Raw genomic sequence first — 26,192 nt, 5'->3', positions numbered from 1 at the left:
TAAATAAAATCTAAAAAAAGAAAAAAAATACTTTGTGGGGCACCTGGGGGGGGGGGTCTCAGTGGTTAAGCATCTGCCTTTGGCTCAGGTCATGATCCTAGGGTCCTGGGATTGAGTCCCACATCAGGCTCCCGAGAGGGAGCCTGCTTCTCCTTCTGCCTATGTGTCTGCCTCTCTGTATCTCTCATGAATACATAAATAAAATCTTTAAAAAAAAATACTTTGTGGTCCATTCTAATACACAAGTACACAGATCAAAGTCCAACAGTTCTATATCATAAACCACAGCCTCAATAATTTTAACCTAGAAAAGCATTCAAGCAGGTAGGGCTAAACAGCCACATTAAGGACACATGCCTGAATATAGTTTCTATCATTTATTCATTGACCCTCTGCTTAAGCCAGATGTTCAATATGCAGTGGTGAACTGCACAAACACAATTCTGATTCTCACAGAGCACACACATGAAATACACTGGTACTAGAGAAGTAAATCCGCAGATAAATACAATTACTAACTGTGGTTTTAAAAAAAAGCCTGGGCGGCTCAGTGGTTGAGCATCTGCCTTTGGCTCAGGGCATGATCGCAGAGTTCCAGGATTGAGTCCCACATTGGGCTCCCTGCAGGGAGCCTGTTTCTCCCCCTGTCTATCTCTCTGCCTCCCTCTCTGTGTCTATCATGAATAAATAAATAAAATCTTTTAGAATAAATAAATAAATAAAAATTTTAAAAAGGTGAGGGGCTGCCCTGAGTTTCAAACTACCTGCTTGAAACTTTATTTTGCATTCATTTCTCCAAATAAAACTGTTCTTAGTTCATATGAAAGAATGGAATAATACTCATATTTTTTGGTATTCTCTGACTTGGGAAGCACTAAAGTATATGGAAAAGCTTTGAAAGTAGACAGGGGTGAGCTTTAACAATAAAATATTCCCCCTCTATTGAATGGCTGTAGATTATAATTTAGATTTGGAAAAGAACAAAATTGTTTAAAAGTTTATATACAACAGTGACCTGCAATTGGTCATATTCTGATAGCTTCTACATCAATACTTCTTTTTTTTTACATCAATACTTCTTTTAAAATTTTAAACCATTTATAATATCTTATAGTTACTTTGTCACTGACTTTATCTGCCTCCTCCAGAAGAAGCTCCATGAGATTAGGTGCCAATCTGGTTTGCTTTCCATTTTACCAGCAGTACCTCCCTTCTTATATGTACAAAAGAAAGCAGTGAATAAGTGAACAAATGAATAATCACAGAAAAATCAACAGAAAGGACCTAATATAGGCCTTCCCAAAAGAATAACATTTAAGGTAAGATTCAAAGGTCGGCTGGAAATTAACCAGATAAAGAGCATCCAGGCACAAAGAACTATCTGCACAAAGGCCCTGAGGAGAGAAAGAGCAAATCATTCTCAAGAAATCAAAAGATCAGTGTGCCTAGAATAAAGTAAGTGAAGAATATGGTTGAATACAATGTAGTTGCAGATGGATGCAGGAGCCTAGTAAATGAAGGGCATCAAAACCAAAGTGAGGAAATTGGGCTTTATTAGATATATAAAAGAAGATCTGAGAAGAATTTTAAGCAGAGCAATAACATGACCTAATTTATAAAGATTTTTCTGGCTGCTACATCAAAGCTAGATTATAGGAAAGCAAATATAAATACAATCGGGAGTCCAAATATAAATACCCAATCGGGAGTCCATATCCCCAAGCAAACCAATCAGAAGTCCATATTGCCAACCACCTCCAAGAGCCACTATTTTCCTAACCTCATCAACCCAGAGCCATATACCAGACAACTAGTGATTACCCTACACCCCAGAACCCATTGAAATCATTCAAACTAACCAATCCTAAACCTGTTCACCTTATCTCATCCATTCCTTCCCACAGAACCATGATAAAAGCTCTTGCCCATGTTTTCCATTCTCTCCCTCTGCCTCCTAACTGACCTTAGTGCTTCCCTGTATAAGCCTTCCTTGCATGGCAGGCTTACATCTCTTAGGATCTATAACAATTTATCTCCTGACCCACTGGTCTCACCAAACCTAAAAATAATAATACAATCTACATTTTTAAAAAGAGATGTGGTAAATTGGAGCAGGAATAAAAGAAAAGAAAACAAACCCAAGAGATATTTTCAAGGTACATTCAACAGAATTTGATAATGATATAGACTGGCAAGTTAGGAAACAGGAAGCAAGTCATCTTCTGTGTTTTATTCACTATGCCTCCTTTCAACTGCAAACTGAACACAAATTTAAGACTGGCAAATGAAGATTAAAATTTAAAATTGTAATTAAAAAAAATTACAGATATAAATATGCTCAGAGAGTTCAAGATCTGGGATTTCTAACTCAAGCTGTTTCCACTGACATAGATATCATTCATTCAAATTCATTCATCATTCATTCATGTATCATTTTAAAATAATTGGCTTTCACTGAACAACATATATGAACTAATGGCAGAAGGGAGAAAAATGGGTAGACTTTGGTGAAAAGAAAAGCCAGTCAAGGCAATGGGGAATCCCTGAAGAAGTTTATGCAAGGGACATCTGGGTGGCTCAGCAGCTGCGCATCTGCCTTCGGCTCAGAACGTGATTCTGGAGTTCCAGGATTGAGTCCCACATCAGGCTCCTGCATGGAGCCTGCTTCTCCCTCTGCCTATGTCTCCGCCTCTCTTTGTGTCTCTCATGAATAAATAAATAAAATATTTTTAAAAAAAGAAGTTTATGCAAGAAAATAATACAACTGAATAGCATTTAAAGAGGATTATCCTATGAAAGACTGTCAGGTGACACTATTTATTTCAGCTGGCAAGTTAACTATACAGTTATTTAGATACCCTAACACCTGTTTTTTTAACCGTATGTTGATTCTTTTTTTTTTTTTTTTTTTATGATAGTCACAGAGACAGAGAGAGGCAGAGACACAGGCAGAGGGAGAAGCAGGCTCCAAGCACCGGGAGCCCGATGTGGGATTCGATCCTGGGTCTCCAGGATCGCGCCCTGGGCCAAAGGCAGGCGCCAAACCGCTGCGCCACCCAGGGATCCCCACATGTTGATTCTTAAAACACTAGAGAGGAGGCAGTTTCCTTCAAGACAAAAGCTCTGTTATTTATAGAATTTTAAGCAACACAAAAAATTTAAATTCAGCCACAATTCCTAAGAATCTTGACTAAGCCTCTGTACAGACTTACATGACATATGAGAACCCAGCAATTCTGTATATTTTTGGCCTGCTAAATAGCCAAATATGACTTAGAAAATTCCAATGGGTGGAGGGACAAGAAAGACACAAGTCAAATTACTGCATACACCCAGAAGCAAAGGTGAAACATGATGCCTTGATAACTGGTGTGACAATCATGAGCCATGTTCCATTCCTTTCTCCTATGCCATCTCCCACTGCTTCCTTCTCCTGTCCGGTATATTCATTTCCCTTCCCCTATTTAACACCTTCAACCCAGTGAGACTATGTATCATCTTCCAGAACTTTTTTGGGGGGAGGGGGTAGTGTTGCCTCTCATCCTGTGCCTAAAGACCATATCCTTTCTATTCCTATCTCCTTTTCACACCTCCTCTACACCCTTTATCCTGACAGTCTTCCTCTAGTATTGTGATTCAAAATAGAAACAGTATAAAATGAGAAGAAAAAAACAGAGAGAAAAATGGAAGAAGCACTACAAACTCTTCTTGTCTATTTGCACCTTATATAAACATTATTCATGGTACAAATTATTTGTAGTGAATCATTATGTTTAAGCTTCTTGTGGAAATTCAAACATTAATTTTTACTGCCTAAAAATTAACATTTTTATACAAGTTGAATTTATCTGAATTGAACAAAACCACGTATTGTTAAAGGTATTTTTATTTTTATTTTTTAGAGCAGATTTAGGTTCACACCAAAATTAAGTGAAAGATAGAGATTTCCCAGACACTCCCTGCCCCCACTCATGCATAGCTTCTCCCATCATCAGCATCCCCCTCCTGAGTAGTACATTTTATACAACTGATGAATCTAATCTACACTAACACATTCTTAACATCCAAAGTCCTACTGTACCTTAATGTTCATATTAGGTACTATATATTCTGTGGGTTTAGACAAATGTATACTGATTATATCCACCACTATATTATCATACACAGTAGTTTCACTGCCCTAAAAATCCTTCCCACCCTTCTAACACCTAGCAACCACTGATCCTTTTATTGTCTCCATAGTTTTGTCTTTTCCAGAATGTCAAATAGTGGGAGTCATACAGTATGTAGCCTTTTCTGATTGGCTTCTTTCATTTAATAATAAGCATTTAAGTTTCCTTTATGCCTTTTCATGGTTTGAGAGCTTATTTCCTTTAGTGCTGAAAAACATTCCATTGTCTCTTTATGCACTCACCTACTGAATGACATCTTGGCTGCTTCCAAGTTTTTGGTAATTATAAATCAAGCTGCTATAACCATACATGTGCAAGTTTTTCTGTGAACATAAGTTTTGGGGTTTTTAAAAAATATTTTATTTACTTATTTATGAGACACACAGAGAGAGAGGCAGAGAGAGACACAGGCAGAGGAAGAAGCAGGCTCCATGCAGGAAGCCCGATGTGGGACTCAATCCTGGGACTCTGGGATCATGCCCTGAGCCAAAGGCAGACACTCAACCGCTGAGCCACCCAAGCATCCCTGAACATAAGTTTTCAACAACTGCTGGATCATATGGTTAAAAGTATGTTTAGTTTTATATGAAAACAACCAAATTGACTTCTAAACTGAATGTACTACTTTGCATGGCCACCAGCAATGAATGGAAGTTCCTTCTGCTCCACACCCTCACCAGTATTTGGTCTTGTCAGTATTCCAGATTTGGATCCTTTTAATAGGTGTGTAGTGGTATCTCATTGTTGTTTTAATTTACATTTCTCTGATGACATAGGATGTGAATCATGTTTCCACATGCTTATTTGCCACCTGTATATCTTCACTGTGAGGGTGTCTATTAAGGTCTTTGGCATACTTTTTAATTGGATTTTTGTATTCTTGTTAAGTTTTAAGGATTCTTTGTGTATTCTGGACATGAATCCTTAACAGATAGGACTTTTTACAAATATTTTCTAAAGTCTTCCCTATGAGCATGTGATAATTAAAATACTAAGAAACAGCTATTTTTCATTACATAAATTTCATTAACATCCTACCATCATAATAGTGTTCTAAACTTAAGAAGGGTAACACAGTGTTTTTACAAAGGCCATAGCAATATTCTCCTATGAAAACTGAACTGTTCCCAATATAAACCTAAATCATAGCAATTTATTTCTTGGCCAATCCAAAAATGAATATACATATACATGAATTGATACAAACTGCCAAAGTTTATCAAAAATCCTTCAATATGGTGATTTTCAAACTCGGGGAGGGGGAAGGAAGTAAGGCCCTTACTAACAGTGTTTAAATGGGATTTTATCCAGAAACATCAGCAAACAGAACAGGTAGGAGAGGGTACACTGGTGGAAGCCTCTGAGCAGCCCAGCTAAACATGTGCTATTCCCAATACATGGATCACCTCTTCTCTTTGCCCCCCAAATCTAAGTCATCCAAAGTTACTCAGTTTGTGTATGACCTCCTAGCTTTCTAGGACCTTGTAGCTTTCTCTGAATCTTCAATGTCAAGATGTTAGGTTATCTTCCAACTTACACAGTACCCCATCTTTACCTCATCACAGCTCTTATCACACTGTATTAAAAGAGCCCATCTAGTTATCTGCCTCTTCTGACTGAAAGTCTCTCTAAAGTCTAAGACTTATTCTTGTTGTATCTCCTGTGAGCAACACATAAAGGCTACTGTCAGCAATATGTACTCAATATGTATTAGCTGAATGAATAAGGAAGTGATTGTGTGCCTTGATGGTAACAACACATTTCTCTTGGTTTAGATATGTGAAGTTCCTTGAGAAGTGTAAAGACCAGGAACATAGGAGCTGTGTCAACTGTGGCTCCCTTGTACCCACATTATCTAGCACAGTGTATTCCAAGTGTTTGACCAGCTCCTATCTCCACCTGTAGCAATGCCTTGAGAGTGCTTCACTTTGAACTGTTGGAATCTTTTGTGTAGATTTTGCTCTCTTCAGCGCTGGCCCTGGAGTCAGCAAATGTGAGTTATTATAGCATCCCAGTCCCTAACTAGCTGAGTGATCCTCGACAATTTATGTCAAAGCTCTAGGTCTCATTTTCTGTTACCTGTAAAATAGTTCTAAAATATGCTTTAGCACCAGGAGCTAAAATAAAATTTTAGAATGAGTCCCGCTATAGAGAAAAGATAAAAGCAGTGACTAAAGTTTCTCATTCTGCTCAATTCTTCATTGTTTGAGGAGAATATCCCCACCTCCCTTAGAACAGAGTACATCTGTAAAACTCTAAGCTAATAGAGACCTAGTCTAGCATTAACATTCTATGATTTATATATTCAACAAATATTTATTAAATGTCTACTCTGTGCAAAGCATGGGACTAGACACAAAAGATTCCGTAATAAACAATGCAGATGGGCTTCCTCAAATATTTACGCCAAAATGCAGTATTAAACACATGTTTAATATTTACTAAAATGAACAAAGAAAATTTAAACACCCTCTGGTCTCTTTTTAGAGTGTAGAAAGCAAGACAATGTGCCAAGTGCGTAACTAGCTTAATAGACTTTATTTCAGTTTCAGAAATGCAAATCTTGTTTTCTCTAACCAAATTCTACAGCTGTAAGTGGGAATTTTTCAATTTGTATTGATTGGTTGCAAATCACTTTTAGTTCAATTTCCCATAACACCTCTACATTAAAACCAGTAATTAGTAGCTGAAATGTAATGCTTGTTTCTGTCATTTCCTACTTTATTTTTCACTTGCCCTATCTTTTTAGCATTTTTAGGATCTTTTAACCTATTAATTTTTCTGATCCTTTACTACTTCATATGAATACTGAATCTGGAAGTGAAATCCAAAAGGCATGAGCCATTTTTTACCAGTAATTGCTTCATCCATCTATTTATTTCATTCAACAAATATTTGAGACATCCCTACTATATACAAAGCATTCTGCTATAAAGTAGTACAAAATGGGGCACCTGGGTGGCTCAGTCAGTTAAGCATCTGCCTTCAGCTCAGGTAATGATCCCAGAGTCCTAGGTTCCAGCTCCACATCAGACTCCCTGCTCAGTGGGGAGCCTACTTCTCCCTCTCTCCCTCATCCTGCCACACCCTCTGCTTGTGTTCTCTCTTTCTCTTTTTCTCTCTCTCTGTCAAATAAATAAATAAAATATTAAAGATAAATAAAGTGGTACAAAATTTCTAGAAATGTATTCACATTTTTCTTCCCCTTTTATTCTTTCCCCTTTTATTCTTTCCCCTTAGTAGTTTAAAGTATATAACAAGAACAAGGACTAGATTTCCCTAGGGTTCCCTCAACCTATAAGGCTCTTTCATATTCCTATATATATCATATCCATTCACATTCACTCAACAAAAAAGTACAATGCTAGGCATTGTATATGTGGTAAGAAATAGGACTCCTCTCAGGGAATAAGGGAAGGATAAGATAGTGAAGACATTTCAGGAGAATGTGTATGATGGTGTCATCAGAAGTAACAGAAAAAGAAACAAAGATGACTCTTAGTTTTGTTGTTGAAAGACTAAGTGCTGATGCCATTCACAGAACAAGAATTTGCAAGGCTTCTCTGCAACAATTAAAAATTTGATCTAAGAATCTTAAACGTGAAGTTCCTTCTGGATATTGTCCAGTTGAATCACCCAGACAAGAATCAGTAATACTTGTATTTGAATAACCCTATATGGCAAGGTCCAAGGGCACTTAGTAAGATATAATCCCAAATTCACAGAATTTAAGAGTCAGGTGACAGAGAATGCAAGTAAACATTAAAAAAGAAACACAGGTAAGAGAGAAGATTGGAAGCATAAGCGTAATTATAAAGGATCTTATATCCTATCCTTAGGAGACTGGACCTATCCAAACAATAGGAAAACCACTTAAGGTTTTAAACTGGGAATGGTTTGACTAGGTTTCCATTTTAGAATGATGACTCTAGCTTTAGGGTAGAAAATGAGTTGGAAGAGCCAAAAATGAAAGCAAAGTGAACAAACAGGAAGCTAAGAAAGAAATGTAAGCAAGAGCTGATCAGTCCTAAGATGCACCAAGGTTAGAGGAGTAACCTTGTATAACAAGTTGTAATTGAGACCCTGCCTTCCCTAGAGCACACTCAATTAAAATCTCTAAAGGACAACACTAGTCCCTAAATTACATTTAACCATAATAATAACAATAATTACAGCAACACACAAGTATTAAGAATCTGATGGGGGCAGCCCAGGTGGCTCAGAGGTTTAGCGCCACCTTCAGCCCAGGGCATGATCCTAGAGACCTGGGATCAAGTCCCATGTCAGTCTCCCTGCATGAAGCCTGTTTCTCCCTCTGCCTGTGTCTCTGCCTCTCTCTCTGTGTCTCTCATGAATAAATAAATAAAATCTTAAAAAAAAAAAAATCTGATGGGCCTAGCACTACTCTAGGCTCAATCTTTCCTCTTCTACATCAAACTGGGAACCACATTCTTATCAAGTTACCAAATTAATACCAAGGTCTGGGAAAATTCAAATTATATACTTTGATCAGGGAGCTGAGGAATGTATTATACTTTTCTATAACCACTTAAACTTCCAGTTATGCAGAATTAATGGAAAATATGCAACATAACCTAAATATATAGCACACGCTAAAGAAAAGCAAAACTGAACAGACTCAAGAAACAAAATTCCTCTAGGATTATTCAGTCACCTCATTAGCCAAAGGACTTATATGCATCTTATACACTTTTGGAAGAATAAGTTTTCCTCTTACTAACAAAACCTTGATTAGATTAGGGGTGACAGTGTGTCCAGTCTCCCCTAAATCAGCAGCTGTAAGACGCCATGTGACTCAATCTATTTTGATGAATAAAACATAAGCTGAGGGTTTCTGGGAAAATTCTTTCCTGCTTTTTCCCTTTTCCTCCTTCCTGAAACGCAAACATAAAGCTGGAGCAAGAGCAGCCCTCTTATAACCATGAAATAATAAGCACAGGGACAAAGATCACATACTAAGGATGGCACAATGTAAGAAAAGAAGCCTTTGACAGTTGTTACTTTGTTGCTGCTATACCAGCCCTACCTGTAGACCTTTTGTAAAAGGGAGAGTAATAAAATCTCTTTTTAATTAAGTAACTATAGGCTAAACATAGTCCTAATTTATAAACTCTGCATCTCTGACTGGGTTATTTAATAGGGCATATAAGACCCTTTAGGATCAGCTTCATTTACCTTCCCAACTCATTTCACACCAATCTCTGTCTCCCACCTTCCAGTCAGACAATTCTAAACTTTATCAGAACAGCACACCCATTGAGCTCTTTTTCACCTCTGTACCTGTAATTCTCTTTACTTTCTCATCCCTCCATTTCTTCACCCAATTTTAATGAACTCTTCCTCAGCATGCCAGACTTCATAACTCCTGGCTGGAGGAGGTGCTCTGCTTCCTTCCTCTCACATCACCCCACGTAGCAGTAAGCATAGTGACAGTGCTGTATTACAGCTATTAAGTATCTGTCTTCCCCTAGATTACCAGCCCCTCAAGAAAAAAACAGTATCTTAGTTCTCTTGATATTCCTAGATCTTCGTACAGTACCTGGCCCACTGGGAATGCTCAGTAAACATTTGTTGAATGACTTAGAGTTACATAAATCATAGCTGTTTTTAATTAGTAAAAAAAAAAAAAACTATATAAAAGACTATGAAATGACCCCCCCTTAACAATGAAAAATTTTCACCCATAAGTTTGCCCCCAAATTTTTATCACCACATGTTGCTTTATAATATCATTTCTGCTCTAGAACTTTAAATCCTAAAGACAATCCTACAAAACTATCCTCATCTTCCCTGAAGGATTAATCTCACTTCAGACTCAAAGTCAGAAAACTAACCAGATGACCAAAAAATGTATTTACTTAACATTATTAGCAAAGTCATCAAAATGAAGGTAAATAAAATCTCTTCATACCTGTCACATTGCTGCATTATGGAAATTTCTTTAATTATTTCCTGAAGATCCGACTCAACAGGTACTTGTTTTATTGCCACAACTTGACCAGATTCCTTATGTATTGCCTTAAATACACTTCCATAAGATCTAAAAGAAACCAAGACATTTCTTTATTTTTTTCCTTTCAAACATCATAAGAAAAATCTACAAATTTTTGCATGTATAATGGTGATAAAGTAAACAAATAAAAAAAGTGACTTATACCTTAGCTTTAATGTTTCAATTATATACTTAAAATCTACTAAAATCATCAAATTAATACATAAGGATTTGCTTTTTTTTATGAATGAAAAAAAAGACTTAACGGTTTGTCAACTCAAACAAATGCAGCATTAAGAAGATATAAATGGAAATTAAAAGGATGAAATGTAGAATAAAAACAGCCAAAGTCTCAAGTCAGGAGTAAAGGCAAAAGCAAAATCATCTCCAGAATATCGAAGTCCCATGCCTATGCAGACTATAAAAAAGGGAGTGAAACCCTCAGCTGAGGACCACACCATACCAAAGTTAGAGAAGCAGGGAATCTGGTTTCCCCTAAGTCATATATCTAAGGTCTCCTCAAACATGCCTTTCTCCTCAAGAGCAAGACCATAGGCTTACATAAATAAAATGAATGATAGGATCCAATTTCCACTTGCCAAAAAAGCATCTCTGCTACAACTCTTGAAACTTTGCCAATTAAATATTTATGTGTTCTAAAAAGCAGAAACAATGAGAGAGAGAAGCCATATATACTTTGGTGTGAATTAAAAGACAAACTAAACCATGCTACCACTTACTGTTCTTATTGTAAGCCAGATACTATGACTGTTTTTACATGCATTATCAAATTCAATCCTCTCAACTGTAAGGTAAAATAGTACCATCACCATTTTATAAGATGAGGAAACAGATACAAGGACAGAATTTAAACATATAAGGATTCCAAAGATCATATTCTTCTCACTATATCATTTCTATAGAAGAGAAAGAAATGTATTTTATCCTATCCTGTTTCTTTAAGCTTTCCAAAGTAATTTAGTTTGATACTCACACTTTTGTGTGTGTGTAGTCCTAATTTATACACACACATACACACACACACATATCCCTCCTTAAAAATCATATATGTATGTATACATGTATATGTATATAAACTTGAGTGTGTGTATATATATTCCCTCAAAAGTCAATAAAGAATTTAGTGCTGGATTTTACATATCATGAATTAAGCAACACCATCACTCCCCTTCTAAAGTCTCATCACTGCAAAAGAGAAGCTGGGAACATTTTGTGGTTCCCAAAATTCCTTTCCCTGAGTAGATCCCAGTTAAGAATTTGACAATGAGAAGAATATACATGAAATATGAATGACAAAAAGTTAAGGAGAAACCATCAATCTTCAGATGTAGTTGTAGCAGATGCATTAGCAAATATGACATACACAGTGGCTTCCTACTGAGCTTCTTTTTTTTTTTTTTTTTTTTTTTCCTACTGAGCTTCTGATAACCACTACACTCCTGCTACAGAATGAGATAGTTGGCAGGAGCTTCCCAAAGATTCTTGATTCCAGCAGATTCTCAGTGAGCTATTAAGAAACATCCACTTCAGTGTTTCAGGCTGAGATATTCAGTGTTAGCTTCTCTGACTTTCAACAGCAGATTTGATGACCTTAGCACCTGTGGCCCTTCCACAAGTCATTTGAGCTTCTAATTTTATGATAATGTCTCTATACCCAGAGTACATATAGAGTAGCTTTTCTTTTCTTGACCAAGCCCTGCTACCAATAGTTTTTGATACCGGAAGTGGTGCCAAGGGAAAGAATCTTAAAGATGAGAATCTTGAATCAGTTCTTTGTTAGACCTGAAGATAATAATGACTTCAATGCAAATAACAAATAGAATATTGACAGTTTATGGCATTCAGTGGTAAAACAATTATTTAAATTATTATTAATTGTCTGAATTCTAGGTAAAGCTTTAGAAGACCAAGTACCTCTATCAATAGCATTATCTTCACCAATGCTATGGTGGAAATAAGAGTACAAATATTAAAGAATAGGCTAGCTGGAAAAGTTATATAATAAATATAACAAGCTCAGAGCTTAAACTTCAGCTCAAGACTAAGAATCAGAAAACTTCTGAACACCCCAAAAGAATTTTTTAATTCTTGTAAGCACAAGGCTAAGAATTCTGAAAACAAATTCAAGATCCAATCTAAGCTGGAAGCTTAGACTGCAAACTAAATTCACAACGTCACCAGATCTATTCTGTTAAATTTAGACTTTTAACTATAAAGAGACATACCCAGAGAATTGGTAATAACTTAATAACTTAAGAAGATATTTATTAATCTGACTGCCCTGAACCTCCCCCTCAAAATCTTACCAAGCATCCTTTGCCGAGTCAAAGCATCCCATCTCGGTTCAAGATGGGCCTCACACTGCCTAAAGACTCCATAATGACCTCATCTGAGGCAGTCACTTTCAAGGGAAAGTAAATCCTCCTCCAGCACCTCTCATTGCTTCTACTCCTCTAACTATACTCCAATCTCCATACATCAGAAGAATGAAAATAAATCTGATGCAAGAGCACCTACTACTATTCATACCAAAAAAGTTGCAAGATTTTGTCAGTTTTTATCAGCAGAATTCTAAAGAAGATATATGGGAATGGATTCCAAGATTTCCAGAGAGAAAGGCATTCACTGTGATGGATGCAAGACCAGGAATTCCAGACTCAGTGTTATCTTTAACAGTTAGGAATGTCCCTAACAGTATGCTCAGTTAGTTAACTGAAACTTGGACTCTACAATGACCTACGTAGAAATGCCAGCAATCCTCAGTATACATTAGAGGAAGGAGATCAAAGTTCAGGTAGATCAAGTACTGGAATGGATATATCATATATGACTTGTTCACCCAATCTCTATGTTCACTGAAAGGATCCAGAGGATACTCCCTTAACTAACATCACTGGAAGATCCACAGTGCAGGTCAGAGATGTCAACAGTGGAGCTCTCCAATTTTAATGAATGATGGGAATCATAAAAGAAGTTAAAAGAACTAGCAATATCTTTCTACCAGAGACAAAGAGGGCATGGTAACCACTATGGGTAGCAAAGTAAGGCTGAACTTTCTTTTTTTATACATCTAGGTCTTGATATTAAACTTACACTGGCTTCATAAAAATAATTGCAATTATGTGTCCTCAAAGACTTAGCTGGGTTTTTTATTTTTAGTAAAATGCATAGAATATAAAATTCACCATTTTATACACTTTAAAATGTGCAATTCAGTGGCATTTAGTGCATTCTCAATGTTGTATAACTATTACTTCCATCTAGTTCCAAATCAACTGGAATCTGCTTTTTGGTCTCTATGGACCTATCTATTCTGGATTCTTCATATAAATGGAATCATGTAATAATGTGATTTTTTGTATCTGGCTTCTATCACTGAACAGAATGTTTATTCATTCTGCAGCATGTACCAGTATTCCACTGCACAGATATATCACACCTTATCCATTCACCAGGTGATGGACGTTCCATATTTGGCTCTTATGAATACTGGTGCTACGAACTGGTATCTTTCTTTTTTATGATTTATTTATGTGACACAGTGTGCACGTGCCCACACGAGTGGGGGGAGGAGAAAAGACCTCTAGCAGACTTCCCACTGAGCATAGAGCCCAACATGGGTCTCAGTCTCACAACCCTAAAGTCATGACCTAAGGTTAAGGATGCTTAACCAACTGAGCCACCCAGGTGCCCTGAGCTGTTATCCTTTTTTTTTTTTTTTAAGATTTTATTTATTGATTCATAAGAGACAGAGACAGAGACAGAGGCAAAGACACAGGCAGAGGGAGAAGCAGTCTCCATGCAGGGAGCCTGACATGAGACTCGATCCCCGGTCTCCAGGATCACGCCCTGGGCTGAAGGCAGCACTAAACCGCTGAGCCACCCAGGCTGCCCTAATTCATGAACAGATATCTAACTGTCCTCCCATGTTTTCCATGGTAATTGATATATTTAAGTTTTAACCTCTTCAGGGGTTAATTTACATAATTTAAATTTCATTATAAAAGCAACTACTTTTGAATTCTCAAGTGAGTTGTCATTAGAGCAGCATGTAACAAGCCTCTTTAATTCTTTTAAATTGTTTCTCTATCATTGGTTGTCTTCTCTCTTATTTCGAACTCTTTTTGCTCTTTTTGCTTTAGTCAAACTCAGAAGAGGTTTAACTATTTTATTGACCTGCTCAAAGAAAATGCTTTTGTGGGGATCCCTGGGTGGCTCAGCAGTCTGGCGCCTTCCTTTGGCCCAGGGCATGATCCTGGAGTCCCGGGATCGAGTCCCGCAACGGGCTCCCAGCATGGAGCCTGCTTCTCCCTCTGCCTGTGTTTCTGCCTCTCTCTCTCTTTCTCTGTCCATCATAAATAAATAAATAAAATCTTAAAGAAAGAAAGAAAGAAAGGAAAGAAAGAAAGAAAGAAAGAAAGAAAGAAAGAAAGAAAGAAAGAAAGAAAATGCTTTTGTATTTATCATTCCTAAATTTTATTTTCTATTTCATTATTTAAAATTTTTCCTTTATGAATTCTCTCTTCTTAATTTTTTCATATATTTTATTATCTTTCTAAGTTCATTTATAAGCACTAAGTTTTTTTCTTTTCTTTTGGTCTTTCTTTTTTAGTAATGAAGGTATTTAAAACTGAATATGTTCCCCTAATTACTACTTCTCTGGATCCCACAGATAATGGTATGATTTGTTTCTTTTTCCTTTTCTAAATAATTCATAAATTCCTCTTCAATCTACAGGTTACCTCAGATTATGTGTCCTAAATTCCAATAACTATGGGTTTTGTCATATTGTAATTATTTTTCTTATTTTAGTAAAGTATAATCAAAATTGAGACACAGAGAGACACAATCTTTTTTAAAAAATGTAATCAGTGCTCCATGAACATGCCAAAAAAAGGCAGAATGCCAAAATATATGTAATTATAAATATATAAATATATCTATATATATATTTATATATTTATAGAAATATAGATATATAATCAAGCTTATTGGTAATATTTATACCTTCTATGTCCTTTTTTCTGTTACTCTCATCCAATTCTGAAAGATATAAATGAAAATATCCCATTTGAATAAACTTTTATTAGATTCCTCTGACATTTCTTTATTTTTTTTTTAATTTTTATTTATTTATGAGAGTCACACACACACAGAGAGAGAGAGAGAGGCAGAGACATAGGCAGAGGGAGAAGCAGGCTCCATGCACCGGGAGCCCGATGTGGGATTCGATCCCGAGTCTCCAGGATCATGCCCTGGGCCAAAGGCAGGCGCCAAATCGCTGCGCCACCCAGGGATCCCTCCTCTGACATTTCTAATAGTTTTCCTTGACAAATTTAACTGTCTTGGTGACTGACACATATACATTTCATATATATTGTCTTTTAAGTCATTACCTTATGTCCTTTGTTATTTTTTATTTGGATATTACACATCTTTATTCACTTAAGATCATTTAACTAATTAATTGGATATAAATATTACCACTCCTATTTCTTTTTATTTTTATTTGTGTGAATATCTTTCTTATCTGGTATCTCTAATAGGAAATATCCCTCCATTTTCACCCTTTGTATTATACAGGCCTCTTATAAATAGCATATGGCTAGATTTTCCATTTTAATTGACCCTACTAATTTGTCTTTTATTCTTTGATTATTTTTTAAGATTTACCCATTTGAGATAATGTGCTTGAGAGAGTATGGAGGGAGGGCAGATGGAGAGCAAAACTCCAAGCAGACTCCATGCTAAACACAGAGCCCAAGATGGGGCCCAATCTCATCACCCGGAGATCCTGACCTACACCAAAACCAGAGTCAGATGCCTAACCAACTGTATCACGCAGGTGTTCCTTAATGGGAGAATTGACATTTAGTGAAAAATATATTTCATTTTATTCCTTCCAACTTACACTTAGCTCATTACTTAACATTTTTGTTTCTCTTTTTTCCTTTTCCTTGCTCTCCCTGGGTTACACCATTTTAATTGTTTTGTGCCATTTGTTATTTTGAAAGTCCTTCTACAATTCATATTCATAAATTATTTTAAAATCATATCAACTATTCTTGTCTCACTGAGACACTCTATTTACATCTATTTACATCTATTACTCATTTTTCCCCAAATAAAATGAGTCCAAATGTCCTAAAAGATGGCCTTATGTTTACTTGCTTAACAAAGTTCAAAATAACATAAGAAAGAAATGCATTTAATACATTTAACCTACTGAACATGGTAGCTTGGCCTACATGTACCATCTTAAATATGCTCAAAACACTTAACACCACGCTATAGTTGGGCAAAGTCATCTAACACAAAGTTCATTTTATAATAAAGTGTTGAATATCTCATGTAATTTGTTGAAGACTGTGCTGAAAGTGAAAAACAGAACAGCTGTATGAGTATGAAATGGTTATATCAATTGTTTACCCTCACTTGCATGGCTGAGTAAGAGCTGTGGCTTACTTCTGCTAACCACCGCCACAAGAAGAGTATCATACTGTAGATCATTAGCCCAGGAAAAGATCAAAATTCAAAATTCAACATATGGTTTCTACTGAATGCATGTCACTTCTGCACCATCATAAGGTTGAAAAATCATAAATCAAACCATGTAAGTTGGGGGCCATCTGTATATACCAAATTTTCTTTAACCATTTAACCATCAATGGAACACTTATGTTGTCTCCAAGTAAATAATGGTGCAGTGAACACAGATGCAGATATCTCTTCAAGACAGTGACTTTGTTTCCTTCATATATAAATATATTCATCCAGAAATGAGATTGCTTGATCATATGGTAGTTCTATTTTTAATATCTTGAAGAACTTCCATACTGTTTTCCATAGTGGCTGCACCAATGTTCATTTTCACCAACAGTGCATAGCAGTTCCCTGTTCTCCAAATTCTCACCAATATTTGTTATTTCTTGTCTTTTTGATAATTACAATTCTAACAAACGTGAGGTGATATCTCACTGTGGTTATGATTTAATCTCCCTGATGATTAGTGATGTTTCATGTATCTGTTTGCCATCTGGATGTCTTCTTTGGAAAAATAACTATTCAGATCCTCTACCCACTTTTTAATTGAAATGTTTGGGGTTTTGCTATTAAGATGCATGAGTTCTTTGTATGTTTTAGATATTAACCTCTTATCAGATATATCACATGCAAATATTTTCTCCCATTCTACAGGTTGCCTTTTCATTTTACTGATAGTTTCCTTCACTGTGCAGAAGCTTTTTAGTTTGATGTTGTCCACTTATTTTTGTTTTTGCTTTTGTTGCCTTAGCTTTGGGTGTCAAATCCAAAAAGTCATGTCAAGACCAAAGTCAAGGAGCTTACTGCTTATGTTTTCTTCTAGGAGTTTTAGGTTTCAGGTCTTACATTTAAGTCTTTAATCCATTTTTTGTTGATTTTTTTTATGTATGGTATAAGACAGAAGCCCAGTTTCATTCTTTTGCATGTGGCACTTTTCCTAACATCACTTATTAAAGAAACTATCTTTTGCCCGTTGCCCATTGCCCACAGAGGTAACTGTGTCCTAAATTAGTTTGCTAAATATGCATGGGTTTATTTCTGGGCTCTCTATTGTTTCATTATTCTATATATCTGTTTTTATGCCAATACCATACTATTTTGATTACTACAGTTCTGTAACACAGTTTGAAATCAGGGAGCATAATGCCTCCAGCTTTACTCTTTATTCTAGTAATTGCTTTAGCTATTTGGGGTCTTCTGTGGTTCCAGACAAACTGTACAAATATTTGATCTTCTTCTGTGAAAAATGCCATTGGTACTTTGTTAGGGATTTCACCGAATCTGTAGATTGCTTTGGGTAATAGGGATATTTAACAATATGAATTCTCCTAATCTATGAGCACAGAGTATCTTTTGATGTATGTGTCTGCAATTTCTTCATCAATGTCTTACAGTTTTCAGCATACAGATTCTCACCTACTTGGTTAAATTTTTCCTAGATATTTTCTCCTTTTTGATGTAATTATAATTCATTTATTGTTTTATTAATTCTCATAACTTTTTTGGTGTATTGAGATTTTTCTATATATAATATCATGTCATCTGCAAATAGAGAAAGTTTCACCTCTCCCTTCCTCATTTTGATATTTTTATTTCTTTTTCTTGCCTAATTGCGCCACAGCTAGGACTTCCCATGCTATGTTAAATAAAAGTGGTGAGCATGTTCATCCATGTCATATAACTGATCTTAGAAGAAAAGCTTTCAGTTTTTCACCTTAAAATTTTGATGTTTGCCATGGGCATGTCATATATGACTTTTACTGTGTTGTCTTCCCTCTATACTACTGCTATTCAACTGAAGAAAAAATAGTGAAAGATTAATATTACATAGTATCTTATCATTTTCTGTCAGTACCTATGGCTGCTTTCATATTTTTTGTACTTACCCTTCTCCAAGTTTCTCTAATACATCAAAAACTTCTTCAGGTTGCTTAGTCAAACTGTCTTCACTCAGCTTTTTTAGCTTACTGATAAGAAAGAAAAATAAAAAAAAAATTTTCCTTAAGACCTTTTATAAAATTTTTAATTTTATTTTTAAGAGGCAATATGTTCATAGTTCAAAAATCAAGCAGTATAAAAAAAATAAGGCAAACAGTCTCCTTCAACCCTGTTCTTAATCTGCCCAGAAACACCTAAGATAACTAGTTTTATTAGCTTCTTATGAAGGCTTTATACAAATATGAATGTATATTTTATTTCTCCCCCTTTCTAACACACAAGATAGCATTTTAAACATACTCTTTCCATCCACACTATTAAATTGTCATTCTTACTTAACAACATGTAGCCTATGTTGGAGATTTCTACAACACAAGTACATAGAAAACATCCTCATTCTTTTTTTTTTTTAAAGATTTTATTTATTTATTCATGAGAGACACAGAGAGAGAGAGAGGCAAGACACAGGCAGAGGGAGAAGCAGCCTCCATGCAGGGAGCCTGACATGGGACTCGATCCCAGGTCTCTAGGATCATAACCCGGGCTGAAGGCAGCGCTAAACCGCTGAGCCACCCAGGCTGCCCTCATTCTTTCTTTTTTACATCTATATCCTATACTATTACAAAGATGTAGCATCTCTTACTCACCACTCACTTATTTATGGATATCTAAGTTCATTTTGCCATTATAAACAACATGGCACTGAATAAATGTATACCTAAATCAATTGACACATGTGCCAGTATTATCTGCAGGATAAATTCCCAGAAATGAAACTGTAAAGTCCAACAACTACACATACATACACACAAAAAAATATATAAGCATATATGTTGATAAACAAGCATATATATACTATAGGCATAATCATATATGTCATAACAATGCAATATAACTAATAAAATCATTATAATAACTATATACTAATTACTAAAGTTATTGATTACATTTTATATTTTATCTACTATAACTGTACATTATATAAATATATATGTATATTGATAGATATTAGCAAAGTGCTCTTCAGGGGGCTTGTACCAATTTATTCTCCTACCACTAGCACATGAGAGAACCTCTTTTTTTACAGTTCCACCAACAAAGTACTTAACTATATATTTGGATTTCAGTCAATACGTCAGCTAAAAACTTGTTACTCAGAATAGATTTAATTTACATTTCTTTTATTATGAGTGAAACAGAGTATCTTTTAATACTGTTATGAAACTAGACCATCTATTCAATTTCTTTGCTCATTTTACTACTGATTGTTTTTTTTTTTATCTTTTTCTTATCTGTACACAAGGTAAATTATTAGACTTTGGTTAGGCTGCAAATATTTTCACTTGTATTTTGACTTCACTTATGAGGCTTTAGTTTTATACTTTGCTTGCTGTAATAAAATGTGTTTTTGTTTTGTTTTGCCTTCTTTAAAAGTCATCTGCATGTATGGCATATGCAGATAACTAGAAGAAAGCGGTAAGAGGATTATTCATGGTGTACTTGATGGACCAAAATTAATTCAGTAAAAATGTAACATCAAAAAAAAAAAAATGTAACATCACATTTGAAAAATCAAAATAAGTTAGTATAAATAAAGAAAAAGTGACCAGAATGTAGAGATAAACAGGGTCAAGTTTTTTAAAAAGCTTTACTTAAAAAAAAAAAAAAAAAAAAAATCTTTGTAAATAATGTTAGGAACTCTATTTAAAAATGATCATTTCCAGGATCCCTGGGTGGCGCAGCAGTTTGGCGCCTGCCTTTGGCCCAGGGCGCGATCCTGGAGACCAGGGATCGAATCCCACGTCGGGCTCCCGGTGCATGGAGCCTGCTTCTCCCTCTGCCTGTGTCTCTGGCTCTGTCTCTCCTTCTATCTCTCAAGAATAAATAAATAAAATCTTAAAAAAAAAAAAATTTAAAAAAATAAATAAATAAATAAAAATAAAAATGATCATTTCCCATAAAGAACATCTGAACAGACCTATTACTAGTAACAAAAGTGAAATGGCAATCAAAACATTACCAAAAAAAAGTCTAGGGCCAGATGGATTGACAGGTGAATTCTATCATTTAAAGAATAATTAATGCCTATTCTCCTCAAACTATCACAGGAAATAGAAGAGGAAGAAAAGCTTCCAAATACATTCTACAAGGTCAGCATTACCCTGATACCAAAACCAAAGACAATACAAAAAATGAAAACTATAGGCCAAATTCCCCAATTGAACACAGATGCAAAAATCTTCAACAAAATATTAAACAATACAAAAATATATTAAAAAGATCATTCACCATGATCAAGCAGGATTTATTCTAGGGATGCAAGGATGGTTCAATATTTACAAATCAATCAACATGATACATCAAATAAACAAAAGATAAAAATCATATAATAATCTCAACAGATGCAAGGAAAGCATGTAACAAAATTTGCCAACCATTCATAATAAAAACTCTCAACAAAGTGGGCTTAGAAGGAAAAACTCTCAACAAAGCAGGCTTAGAAGGAAACATCTCAAATACCCACAGCTAATATCATACTCCATGTAAAAAACTGAGAGCTTTTCCTTGAAAATCAGGAGCAAGACAACGATGTCCACTCTCACCACTTTCATGCAACACAGTACTGGAAACCCAAGTCACAGAAATCAGACAAGAAAAAGAAATAAGAGGCATCCATATTGGTAACGAAAAGTTAAACTGCCACTATTTGTAGGTGACGTGACACTGTACATGCAAAATTCTAAAGACTCCACAAAAAAAACTACTAAAAGTAAGAATAAATTCATTATTGGAGGACACAAAACTAGAAATTGGCAACATTTCTATACACCAAAAACAAAGTAGCAGAAAGAAAAATTTAAAAAGCAACACCATTTATAATTGTACCAAAAAGAATAAAATATCTAGGAATAAACATAACCAAAGAGATGAAAAATGTATACTCCAAAACCTATAAAACATTAATGAAAGTTATTAAAGATGACACAAATAGAAAGATATTCCATGCTCCTGGATTGGAAGAACAAATATTGTTCAAATACCCATTTTACCCAAAGCAAACTACATTCAATGCAGTTCCTATCAAAATACCAATAGCATTTTTCACAAAACTAGAACAAATAATCCTAAAATTTGTATGGAACCACAAAAGACACTGTAGAGCCAAAGCAATCTTGAGAAAAAAGAACAAAGCCAATGATACCACAATTCCACATTTCAAAGCTGCAGTAATCAAAACAATATGGTACTGCTACAGTACATAGACACAGAGATCAATGGAATAGAATAGAGAGCCCAGAAAAACTCACAGTTATATGGTCAATTAATGACAAAAGAGGAAAGAAGATATGATGGGGAAAAGACAAGTCTCTTCAAAAATTGGTGCTGGAAAACTGGATGGCTATATGTAAAAGAATGAAACTAGATCATCTTTTAATACCACACACAAAAATAAACTTGAAATGGATTAAAGATTTAAATATGAGAAATGAAACCATAAAAATCCTAGAAGAAAACACAGGCAGAAAACACTCTGACATTAACCATAGCAACATCTTTCTAGATGTCAATTTGTCAAGAGAAACAAAAGTAAAAATAAACAATTTGGACTACATCAAAATAAAAACCTTTTGCACAGCAAAGGAATAATCAACAAAACAAAAAGAAAACTTACTAAATGGGAAAAGATATTTGCAAATAATGTATCCAATAAGGGGTTAATATACAAAATATATAAAGAACTTACACAACTCAACATCAAAAAAACCCAAACAATCTGAATAAAAAATAGGCAGAGGATCTGAATAGCCACTTCTTCAAAGAAGACAGACGACCAACAGACACATGAAAAGATGCTCAACATCGCTAATCGTGAGAAATGCAAATCAAAACCACAATGAGTTATCACCTCACACCTGTCAGAATGGCTACAATCAAAAACAAGAAATAACAACTGTTGGCAAGAATATGGAAAATGGAACCCTCATACACTGTTCCCGGGAATGTAAATTGATACAATCACTGCGGAAACTTGTATGGATATTCCTCAAAAAGTTAAAAACAGAAATACCATATGATCCCGTAATTCTACTGAGTGTTTACCCAAAGAAAATGAAAACACTAATTTAAAAAGATACATGTACCCCTATGTGTATCATAGCATTATTTACGATAGCCAAGATATGGAAGCAGTCTAAGTGTCTACCAGTTTTGGAATGGGTAATGAATGTGTGTTACAGACACACACACACACACTAAAATATTACATAGCCATAAAAAAAGGTGAGATGTTGCCATTTCAGATGCCATGGATGGACCTACGGGTTATCATGCTTAGTGAAACAAGACAAAGAAAGGTAAAACTATATGATTTCCCTCATAAGTGAAATATTTTTTTAAAAATGAATAAATAAAAATCAGAATCAGACTTATAAAATACAGAAAAGGTTTTCAGAGGAGATGGAATGGGAGAACTGGGCAAAATGGGTAAAGCGAGTAGGAAATACAGGCTCCAGTTATGGAATGAGTAAATCATAAGAATAAAAAGCACAACATAAGGAATATAGTTGGTGATATTATAATAGTGATATACAGCAATAAATGGTGTAGCTATACTTGTAATAAGCATAACATAATGTGTAAACTTGCTGAGTCACTATGTTGTACACGTGAACTAAGATTAACACTGTGTGTCAATAATGCTCAAAAAAAAAAATCATTTCCCCTCAAATGCAGTAGAAAGAAGATATGTGGTGAGCAAAACTGGGGAGGGAAACTATAATTAGGAGCAGATTCAAAATACGGATCCATAGAATACAGTATTAGCAGTAAGAATGAAGTTATTCAAAATATTAAAGAGATTATCAACAGAACTGGTTTTGATTAAATAGGATTTGATTTTTAAATGTCTAAGAAATAAGATCAAAGAGAAAACAGGTCCCAGGAAAATATATTTAAGAAATGATGACATTAAGGACAAAAAGGTAGTAACTGACCATGTTAAAAGCTATTGAAAGTTCAAACAACTTAAAGATTTTAAATGTCCAATACAGAATTTCCACTTCCAACCATAAGAAAGTAACAGGATCCAGAACTGTCTCTAATAAACAACAAGAAAACTCAACAAAATGTAGAAAACAAGTATTTTCAAACAGTAGGTATCAGGCATTTCAGGACTGAGATTACTGAGAAAAGGGAAAGACGATAAGCCCTGCTATCACCTGCACTTCATATCTAGAGGCTATGTCCAGATTATAATGCAGGGAAAGGGAAACCCAAACACAGGCAATAATTCTAGCTGAGTGGAAGAAACAGAGATGGAAGTTTTGGAGGTAATGCAAATAAGATCTGTATAACAGAATACTTGAGAAGAGAGCTATGCAGAAAAAGAGCCATAGCAATCTATGTAGGAGTTTCCTTGATTTGTAGCTGAACACCAATCTCTGTATCATTTCAAAAACACTCTACAGGGATCCCTGGGTGGCTCAGCAGTTTAGCGCCCGCCTTCGGCCCAGGGCCTGATCCTGGAGACCCGGGATCAAGTCCCACATCGGGCTCCCTGCATGGAGCCTGCTTCTCCCTCTGCCTGTGTCTCTGCCTCTCTCTCACTGTGTCTCTCATGAATAAATAAATAAAATCTTAAAAAAAAAGAAAAAAAAAAGAAAAAAACACTCTACAAAACCTAACAAAATCAATTTCTTAAGAAAAAAAATTACAAGGAAGCTGAAAAAGAACAAACCCAGAGGTCAAATGCGGCTGAGAATCTTTCCCACTAAGAGAAGCTAAGAGAACTCTTACGATAAAAAAGTCATCAGCAGAGATCCCTCAGTAGCTTTGTTTTAGAAAGGATACTACATCACCAAAACATAAATGCTACTTTAGATTCTCCAAAAAGGAAATTAAAAACAAATCTTAAAAATACTATGCCAATCCACAAAGTAACTTAAACTACATACCAGAACAAGTCTAACTCCTTAAACAACTAAGGCACTCGCATGATTTATGTCTTATAAAACAAGTTTCAAAGAAATCCCTAGCCCCTTTCTCCATTTGAGGACACAGCAAGGTGCCCACTGTGAACAAGAAAGTTTTCACCTGAATATAACCATCCTGACATCTTGGTCTTGGACTTCCAAGCTTCCAGAACTATGAGAAACAAATTTGCTGTTTATAAGCTACCCAGTCTGTATTTTGTTATAGCAGCCTAAACAGACTAAAACAAAAACTCAGTTTGTTTTTGAAAAGACCAATAAAATTAAACTATTAGCTAGACTTCAGAGAGCAGGAGAGAGACACAAAGAGCAGACACTCAAATAATTAAAATTAAAAATGAAAGAGGGGACATTAAAACTCATGGGTCACAGAAATAAAAACAATTATAGGGGAGTACTATGAATAGTTATACACCAACAAATCAGATAACACAGAAGAAATGGTTAAATTCTTAGAAACGTACAGCCTACGAAGACTGAATATTGAAGAAATAAAAATTTCAGCAGACCTCTACTAAGGAGACTTAAGGAGTAATCAAACTCTCTCTACAAAGCAAAGCCTGGGACTAAAGAGACTAAGGGGACTGGGACTAAGGAGAATTCTATCAAACACCTAAGGAAGAATTAGCACCAACACTCCTCAAACTCTTCCAAAAAAATAACTGTAGAGAAAGGAACACTTCCAAACTTACTCTGTAAGACCAGCATTACTACACATAAATACCAAAACCACACAGAGCTACAACATGAAAACCACAGACCAATATCCTTAATGAGGTCATGACCTCAGGGCTGTGAGATCGAGCCCTTCACACTCAGCTCAGAATCTGCTTGGGACTCTCTCTCTATTCCTCCTCTGCCCCTCGCCCTGCTCTCTCTCTAAAATAAATGAATCTTTTTAAAAAAGAAAATGTAAGGAGAGGGATGCCTGGGTGGCTCGGTGGTTGAGCATCTATCTGCCTTTGGCTCAGGTCATGATCCCTGGGTCCTAGGATCAAGTCTCACATCAGGCTCCCTGCAGGCTCTCCCTGCAGAGGGGGAGCTTGCTTCTCCCTCTGCATATGTCTCTGCCTCTTTCTGTGTCTCTCTCATGATTAAATAAAATCTTTAAAAAAAAAAAAAAAGTAGCCAAAATACTGAAAAGCATTTATTCTTGAAACCCTCTCATGGCTTTGGGTAATAACAGAAAGATTCTGTGGCCTTCCAGCCTAGGCCTGTTACCATCACTTATCCCAACAATTCCATCAGTAGCAAGAACTGTACTTTTACCAGGACAAGGTTGACTATGAAAAATAGCTTTGCTTCCAGAAAAAATGGGCTAAATTTGGGATAAGTATTGAAAATTGGCAATTTGGGCAGCTCCTGTGGCTCAGCGGTTTAGCGCCGCCTGTAGCCTGCGGTGTGATCCTAGAGACCCGAGATCGAGTCCCACGTCGGGCTCCCTGCATGGAGCCTGCTTCTCCCTCTGCCTCTCTCTCTCTTTCTCTCTCTCTCTGTGTCTCCAGGAATAAATAA

The 26,192-nt window shown here is 35.7% G+C and overlaps 1 protein-coding gene across 2 annotated transcripts in view; it reads right to left on the bottom strand.

Moving 5' to 3' along the window:
* The window catches only part of STK3 (serine/threonine kinase 3), a 277,498-nt gene that overhangs the window by 224,161 nt on the left and 27,145 nt on the right, over window positions 1-26,192 (bottom strand). For both annotated transcript variants that reach the window (XM_041768971.1, XM_041768972.1), the window contains exons 2-3: window positions 18,636-18,716; window positions 10,105-10,233 (exon numbers count right to left, since the gene is read on the bottom strand). In XM_041768971.1, coding sequence (XP_041624905.1) covers window positions 10,105-10,233; window positions 18,636-18,716 — 210 coding nt within the window. The remainder of the gene's footprint in view (window positions 1-10,104; window positions 10,234-18,635; window positions 18,717-26,192) is intronic.

The sequence above is a fragment of the Vulpes lagopus genome, chromosome 9, assembly GCF_018345385.1.
Source record: "Vulpes lagopus strain Blue_001 chromosome 9, ASM1834538v1, whole genome shotgun sequence".
NCBI classification, from domain to species: domain Eukaryota; kingdom Metazoa; phylum Chordata; class Mammalia; order Carnivora; family Canidae; genus Vulpes; species Vulpes lagopus.
This window is presented reverse-complemented; position numbering and strand designations above follow the sequence as displayed.